General features: G+C 34.7%; 1 protein-coding gene across 1 annotated transcript; it reads right to left on the bottom strand.

Moving 5' to 3' along the window:
* Positions 1-6,634: 6,634 nt before the first annotated feature.
* On the bottom strand, positions 6,635-8,783 carry LOC140180780 (uncharacterized). Its single transcript, XM_072222076.1, has 6 exons — positions 8,544-8,783; positions 8,417-8,454; positions 8,207-8,359; positions 7,377-7,719; positions 7,111-7,202; positions 6,635-6,731 (listed from the first exon to the last, which is right to left on the bottom strand). Exons 1-6 carry the CDS (start codon positions 8,781-8,783, stop codon positions 6,635-6,637), a joined length of 963 nt encoding a protein of 320 aa, XP_072078177.1.

Below are 8,783 nucleotides of genomic sequence, written 5' to 3'. Positions count from 1 at the left end.
ATCCAATTAAGTAAAGAGTAAATTATATATTAGAGAAATTATTTTTAATAGGGAAGAAAATAGTATTTTGGTTAAATATTAATATTTAAAATATATTACAGTATTATAGTATTATAGAAGTATAAAAAAAAGGTGTTCAACAAACATTTTAGGTCTCGTCAGGATGATGACACATATCTAATACGTATTTTGCGTGTGCGTCTTGACAGAACGATGGAGAGTCAACACGTACACAGTCTAATACGCACACGCATCTTACGTGTTGACTTTCTATCTACAAAATTTACCCACATATAATTATACTAAATAATTTTATTTTTAACAAAAATACAAATATTTTTTTATATAAAAAAATTAGCCTATATATTAAGCATATACAATTTTTAAAATAAAAATTCAGTTCATTTAAGAGAAGTTTGTCAAATATGGTCTATTTTTTGTTTTTATTCTTTGTCAAAATAGATCATTTTAAATAAAAATTTACTTCTGGAACCAAAATATCAATTTTGAAACAGATTTTTGCCTTTTTAATCAATTATTGGATTGAAATTTAATACATTTAAGTTATGTGATTAAAATGTTAAGAATTAAAAAAATGAGAAACAAAAATAGGGAAAAAATTAACAGACTACAGATAGTTTATCATGGAAAGTTAAAATTAGAATATTAGTGTTCTAATAAATTTAAAGCACATCTTTTTTTAATTGATCTAATTGTTAACATTTATAGAATATGATAGTGAATTCTTAATTTATATAAAATTCTAAGTTTGGTAATTCTTAAAAGAATGATGTAATATTGTTATTAGAAATATGGTGTTTGCTATGGGGTATTGTATTTTTAAAAAATCTAAAAAAATTATCCTAGCAAACTGTATTTTAAAAGATTATAAATAAAAAAATAATTTATTCTAATAAATTCTTTTTTTAAAATTAAAATAAAAAAATAAATCATCTCTAACGAATTTATTTTCTGAAAATTAAATTTAAGTTTAATTATTTTATTGGTCCTATAATCTTATTAAATTTGTACTTAACTCTTTATATTTTTTAATTGAGTCTTTAAATCATTATAATTTCTTTTAATTAGGTTCCTATTGTAACAAAAGCATTTGAGTTAATAAAATATTTCATTCTCATATTAAAGATATCATGAGTAATTAGATTCTTTTAAATTGAAAGGTGTTTATCTCACAATGAAAGAAGTTATGGCTGGTATTTTATCATTCTAACAAATTGAGACTTGATTGTTTATAAATGGTGTTCTAAAATAAAGAAAATAGACATTATAAAAGTTATTAAATTTTTAGAATATTTAGAGTTTTTTGCATGCTAGAATTGCTCTTGTATTGAGCTCCGGAGATAATCTAATTTGTTAGTAGGAGAAAGAGCAAGCAGAGAATAGAAAAAAAAAATCCTTAAAAAAGTAGGGCTTGGTTCTTTTAGCAATTTTGGCATTTGTTAGAAAGAAAGAGCATCCAAGAGATATTTTTTGATGATTTTAGAGTTTAAGATTTTTAATTTTGAGTTATGTGCAATATCATATAAGTTGGGATAAGTAATAGTAAAAAACATATAGAAAAAAAAAATAATAAGCTACCTAAACATTTAAAAACTATATCAAGAAGTTAAAAAAATAAATGCATATATCATCGTCCAGATTATTACCACCACTAAAAGCAAAAAATAAGGTACTATCTCCTTCTTTCTTTCTCTTATATTTCTTTTTTTTTTTTTTTTTTTATCATCATGTATGCCATAATAAGAAGAGAAGAAGAAGAACAATAACAAAGGTGACAGAGAAAGAAACTAATGGTGAGGGAGGGACTAAAAGTCTTCTATAGAATGGGTCAATGGCGGTGACGATAGAGGAGCACTATGACGTATTTTGCGACAAAAAAGTTAGATATAATAGTAAATTCGCAACTTGTAAACTTTTTTTAATGTTTGCTGTCAATAAGAACCTAATTAAAAAAATAAGATGGTTTATGACTTATAGAAACTTATTTACAAATTTAGTAGAATTATGGAGACCAATAAAATAACTTAACATTAAATATATCTTGTGTTTGTCTTTCTCGACTTGTCAAACTTGTTTATAAATGGCCATATTTAACTTTAATTTTAGCAACTACGACTAAATTTTTTAATTTTAATATTTTCAAAAAATATATAACGAATTTCGTATTTTACACATATGTGGAGAAATCTGACACAAATACAATTCGGCAATGTTAAATTATTACTTAAATTAAACTTGACAAAAACTTGGTCTCATCTCGCTTTACTCTCACAAAAATCAGTTTCTGTGGTTCGACTTTGCAGAAGAGAAGGCGAAGAACCTTTATTCATTGTCGATTGTTGCATTCGGCCGAGGTTACGAGTTCGCCGGTGAGGATTGGGTCCGACTTTGCACACATTGACGATGAGAACAACGGCACCTTTCCAGCGTTGTTGAAAGTAGTAATTTTTTTTAAAAGCTTGCTTTTTGTTTCGATCGTACCCAAGTAAAAATGGATTTCTCCTCATTGTGTGTGATTGAATTGAAAATCATTTTTGGGGCTAGGGTTTTGTTCCTATTGACTAATTTTTTTCGGTAATTCAAGGTTGATTCATGGCTCTGTTTTTTTTAAAGCAATTTGTTTGTATTGTGTCAATGAAGTTCATTATTTTTGCTGAATTTTGTTTTGGTATTGGTTTAAGATTTTTCGTTTTATTTGTGAAATTACCTTATGCCTTAGTTTTTCTATTGGCTCCATACCATATGTGAAGAATGGTCCCTTTCATCTCTATTTAGAAGTAATTAAAGCTAAGTTTCATAATGTCAATATTTAAAGCGAGTGGTTGAGGGCATCCAACAATCATCTTCCTCATTTGCTATAAAGAAAATAACCAATTCTTGAGAAAATCAATATGTTTCAGCATATGTCTTTTGGTGAGGCTAACTACCTGTCGCATCTTCTCAACAATTCTTCCGAAATCATTGGGATCCAGTATAGAGTTAAGTAAACTTTTCTAATTCACAAGCTTTGTGTAACACCTGACCACACTGAATCTTATGTTTAAGTCATAAGATAGAGGTGGTGAGGTATTACGACCTCTAAAAGTAATATATATATATATATATATATATATATATATATATATATATATATATATATATATAAGTATTAAAAAGGATACAATATACGAGGAGTCTTGAAAAACGGATAAAGTAAAATCACAAAATAAAAAGCGCAACGCTCAGGAACGTGATTACTTGCGTGTGAAGGAACAAAGATCATAAGCATAAATAAACGGATAGTAGGAATAGAGGGTCATAGGTACAAAATAACAAACTCCAAACTCAGCCTGCGAAGTTAAGGCTGGCCGGAGGATATTTACCTACATATATACATAGCCCGAAACCCAAAAATACATACATAAAATTCTAGTTCTCCATAAACTTCTAAGAGGTACAAAAGTAAAGTGAGCATAAACATACGAAGAGAGTCTATACACATATATAAATCAAAATATCAAAGTAAGCCCCAAAATGTAACCACTTCGCTTCAGAAGCTCCAGACGCCTAGCGAGGTGCCTTTCGACTTGCTTCTGAAAAACACAACATAGTATGGGATGAAAACCGGAGGTTCTTAGCATGGTAAAGGTGGGACACACACAAGATATAAGGTTTTGGAAATGTCAGAGGCAATCCTAGAACTTCAATACTCATATTATAAAACTTCAAGAATTAAAACTAAAACCATAAACAGGGGTTCTCTAAGACTTCCTAAACTTAACCAAAACTCTAATCAAGAGCCTCAAGTCTCCGCCTTCCTCCAATCCTCCAAACTCTGGTAGAACCACAGAAAACAAACAAAGCAGGTACAAATAGAATACAGATATAGCAAATAGAACATTTAGCCTATTATAATCACTTAGACATTCCTAATTAATGCCCAAGCAAGCAATTAAAATAATATGCACATGATACATGTCTGTCTTATGACTGTTGATATCAATTGTCGGTTACGTAGCCAGCCCGACATGTCCTGATAGCTAATCGTAGAAAATTAACCATGGAAAGAATTTCAAGCTGATATGGGGAAGACGCACCCCAAGCTCAATGATAACCATGGGCAGGATCCCAAGCTGACATGGGGAAGACAACACCCCAAGCTCAATATTATCCATGGGACGAATCCTAGACTGACATGGGGAGACAACACCCCAAACTCAATATATTCAATCATTTCTCATAAATATAATTTTCATTCTCAATAATAATTCATAGCTCATCTCATCTTTCCCAACGTTACCTTACTCTCTTAAGTGGTTCATATATCACTTTCATAATCTTTGTCACCTTAAATACTATCTTCTCCAACTACATATTACCTTTTAAAAATCTTCTTTCATTTCCAAGTTACTACCATTTCCTATCTTCATCCTATTACTAAGCTTTCTAACAAGATATAGAGTCAAGGGAATGAAAATAGAGGTTTAGAGGTTTGAATTTGAGCTTTAAAACACAAAATCTATTTTTGCTGAAACAGGCGCCACGCATATGCGTGGGCGTGCGAAAAACCTTGCTCACGTACGCAAGCTCCCTACTCGCGTACGCGAGAACCCCAACCCGAAAGGATTGGTCGCGTTGCGTGCAGGTGGTCGCGTACGCAACTTTAAAAACCATTGTTCGCGTACGCAAACACACTGCTCACCTATGCAAGCTGCCAAACCCAAAGCGTTTGGTCGCGTCGTGTACAGTGGTTGCGTACGCAAGCTGTGCAGAATCAGCAAAATGCTGAATGTTGCAGAATTTTTAGTTTTGCCCTCTGAACTTTCGACGCGCATAACTTTTTCGTTTTAAAACATTTTCCATCCGTTCTTCGAACGGCGTAAGCTTCACGAACCAAATTTTCATATGAAATAAATTTGAAATTATTTGGGAGTCTAGAAGCCAAGTTATGTTTCGCCGAAATTTGGCTAAAAATCAGTTTACACAAAAAGCTTCAAACCTCAATTTTCTTTAGAACTAAATTCAAAACCACATTCTCAAACCTGTATTCATCACATTAACCTGCCATAGCATACCAATATAACACTAAAATCCTATTATCACACCATAATCAGTCATGCTTCAGTTTTTACTCAATTTCACCCCCCTAGAATTCCTCACTTCCACCAACAAAGTCATCAGAGTTGAAACCTATTTTGACCCCTGAAATTTTTTACCGGCCCCAATTTCGACCCCCAAAATTATAGTTATCCAATTAACACCCTCAAATATTAGACTGCGTCCCATGTTTGCCCCTGTGGCTATCTCCGTTAATGGAGATCTGATGTGGCACGTTAAGTTGACAAAGTGTGTATCCACGTGGCACCTAACTTGCTAGAATGGATGTGTGATGAGTGAATGACGTGGCAAAAGTTGAATGAACTCAATTTCTCTAGCAAAGTCTCGAACATATTGGGCTTTTGCCACATCATTCACTCATCACACATCCATTCTAGCAAGTTGGGTGTCACGCAGATACACACTCTGTCAACTTAACGTGCCACATCAGATCTCCGTTAACGGAGATAGCTACGGGGGCAAGCGTGGGGCACAATCCAATATTTAGGGGTGTTAATTGGGTAACTATAAATTTAGGGGTCGAAATTGAGGCCGGTCAAAAATTTCAGGGGCCAAAATGGGTTTCAACTCAAACATTCCATCAATTATACATAATCTATAACATTTACTTATCAAACAATACTTAATCACCATATGCGATATACTACTTCTATGTTCATAATCATCAACACATGCTCCACATATTTCATCAATCAAAATCACAATTACTAAACATTCAACACACTTAATCATTCCAACCTATCCTACGGTCTTCTAACCTAAGTTTTCACATAACATTATACATTAAATACGTGAAACCTAAACCATACCTTGGCCGATATTTTGATAAATCCGGAACACCTCAAGCGTTCCTGCACCACAAACTTATCAACAAAGCCCCTCACCAAGGAGCCTAGCTTCCAAAATCGATCTCAATTTCCAATCTAACAATATAATTACCATTAGAGTTACCTTAGGGTTCACAAATTTAGTAAGGTGACAAGGGTTAGGGTTTTTTTACCTTACCCACGGCTCAAATGAACAATACCCAACAATTCACGCAAGCTAATTTGGTCATAAAACATCAAAATTGACAAAATTTCAACACCCAATACATAATATTTTCAAAATTGGGGAAGGAGAAAATCGAAGCTGAGAAGTTATTTCCTTACCTAGTAGAGTACTGGGCTTTGTAGAGAATTTCGAGACAAACGTGTGGCCGCTGACGGCTCATCAATCGAAGCTCCGAATCAAAAGTTACGTTAGATTGAAATTTCAAGAGCAAGAGTTTTGTTCATCCCCTTTGCTTTCCACCGTTCTGCACTCTCTCTCTCCGTTTCTTATGCTGAATGAGCTATGAGCTCATGGAGGGTAGTTAAATATATTGGGCCTTGGGCTCAATACGAGCTCAGTTCGTTCGGTCCAATTTTGGGCCAAATTCTTTTAAATTGGTGTCAAAATTCTTGTTTTAATTAGTTCTACCTCACTAAATCATAAAATTCTTTTTTTTTTTTTGAAAGGAAACAAGCTCAACACACTAGGTGGAGCGTACAAGAGACATAACATGGGTTTTAGTAACACCTATGTCATCTTTAGCATAGCCATCAACAACCTGGGTTACTTTGACACTAATCCTTAAACCAACAAAACGACCTAGCAACACAGTCCACTACATTTGTTGCCTTGTTCTGAAAAATGGACTCGTTTCTACACCGCCAGATATTCCATATGACGGAGAAAAACCCCACTAACCATGTTTTCCGCGTGTCTTTCCTCGAGGGCATCGTCCTCCAGCTCTCAAAGTGCTCCTTTATGGATCCTGGGATGCTCCATGCACGACCCACATAACTAAACCATGCACACCACACTTGCCAAGTGTACTCACACGTAACAAATAAATATTGTACAGTTTCAATATCTTTGTTACACATGACACATACATTATCACTTCGTTCAATGATGCTCAAACTGCTTAGCCGATCCTTTGTATTAACTCAACCTACAAGCACAAACCATGTAAGTAGCTCTACTCGAGGAGGTACTAGACCTTTCCAGATTCCATTTGTAAATTTAGAGCTGAGGATATCTTCCATTACAGTTTGTACCTGCATAACCGGCACAAATAAGTTAGTAGTATAAATGCCTTCTTTTTCAAATTTCCACACCACTCTATCTTGTTCCCCTTCTATCAATCTCACAGATTGCAATATATCAAGCAGTCGGTTCAAACTATTAGTCTTCCATTGGTGGAGTTCCCTCCTCCACTGAAAGTTTCATACCCACTCTATCCCATCCCAAAACCCACATTTTTCGATCACGGATCCTCTGTAATTTGAAATCAAGCAGAGCCTCGGAAAGGAGTCTTTTAGCTTTTCCGACTGTAACCATGTATCTTCCCAAAACCTGGTTGATCTGCCATCATCTACTTCCATAGCCAGACCGTCAATCATCTTTTGTCTGATATGTTGCTCCTTTATTTGCAAGTGACAAATATCTCTCCACGGGCCTCCTTTTGCCGGTAAAGTTTGGGTAGACAATAACTGTTCAGGATTCAGATTATTGAAGGAGCACACAACCTTCTTCCACAAAGGACACTCCTCCTTAGAAAAATCTCCACCACCACTTAAATAGTAAAAGCGGTATTACGGATCATCGTATCTCCCAAACCTAGCCCTCCTAATTTTTTCAGTGCTTGTATCAACTCCTATTTTACAAGAGTCAACCAAGGCCTCCATCATCCTTTCCCCAAAAGAACTTCCTTTGGAATGAAATTTTTTTTGCCACTGTAACCGGCATTTTATACAAACTCAAATAGTAAGTAGGCAGACTATTAATCACTGACTTGATGAGTACCAACTTTTCTGCTTTACTAAGCACCTTTGCTTTCCACAAACTGAATTTCTCCTCCACTTTATCTATTACCGACTTTCATGTTTTAACCAGCCTCGGGTTTGCTCCTAGCTCAATACCTAGGTACTTCACTGGTAGTCTCGCCACTTGGCATCCTAATAATTGGCACATCCGACCCACCCACTCCTGGCTACAATTCACCGGTATCAAACTGGACTTGTCAAAGTTAATACTCAAACCTGACATCACTTCAAAGTACCTCAAAAGTCTCTTGTAATTTCTGACTGTCTCCTTCTCTAGCAGACATAACAATATAGTGTCATCAGCAAATTGTAGGTGTGATAACTCTATATTATCCCTACCGACTAAGAGAGAGGTAATTCTCCTATTTCTCACTGCTTCTCCGATCATCCTGTTCAAAATATCTACAACCAGTACGAATAGAAAGAGTGATAACAGGTCACCTTACCGAAGACCCCTTTCGATCTTAAATGGTTTCGATGGTGCCTGTTAACCATTATGGAAATAGATGCTGATCTAATGCACTATGTGATTCACACCCTCCATCTTCTACCAAAACCCATCTTTTCTAGTACAATAACAACAAAGTTCCATTTGACTCTGTCATAAGCTTTCTGGAAGTCCAGTTTGATGATTGCTGATGCCTTCTTCTTCAGTTTTAACCGTTGTACAGTCTCACATGCTATTAACGCTCCATCATGTATCCGTCTTCCCTTGAAAAATGCACTCGGTGATTCCTCAACTAACCTTGGCATTACACTTCTCATCCTTCTGGTCAACACTTTTGATATGACCTTGTAGACGCACCCAACCAT

Source organism: Arachis hypogaea, chromosome 17 (genome assembly GCF_003086295.3).
Source record: "Arachis hypogaea cultivar Tifrunner chromosome 17, arahy.Tifrunner.gnm2.J5K5, whole genome shotgun sequence".
NCBI lineage: Eukaryota > Viridiplantae > Streptophyta > Magnoliopsida > Fabales > Fabaceae > Arachis > Arachis hypogaea.
This window is presented reverse-complemented; position numbering and strand designations above follow the sequence as displayed.

Coding starts and splice junctions, on each gene's coding strand:
- LOC140180780 (XM_072222076.1), bottom strand. CDS start 8,783: ATGGTTGGGTGCGTCTACAAGGTCATATCAAAAGTGTTGACCAGAAGG. Junction 7,720..8,206: donor AATTACAAGAGACTTTTGAG/GTACTTTGAAGT, acceptor TTACTATTTAAG/TGGTGGTGGAGATTTTTCTA. Junction 6,732..7,110: donor CGAGTAGAGCTACTTACATG/GTTTGTGCTTGT, acceptor TGTTGGTTTAAG/GATTAGTGTCAAAGTAACCC.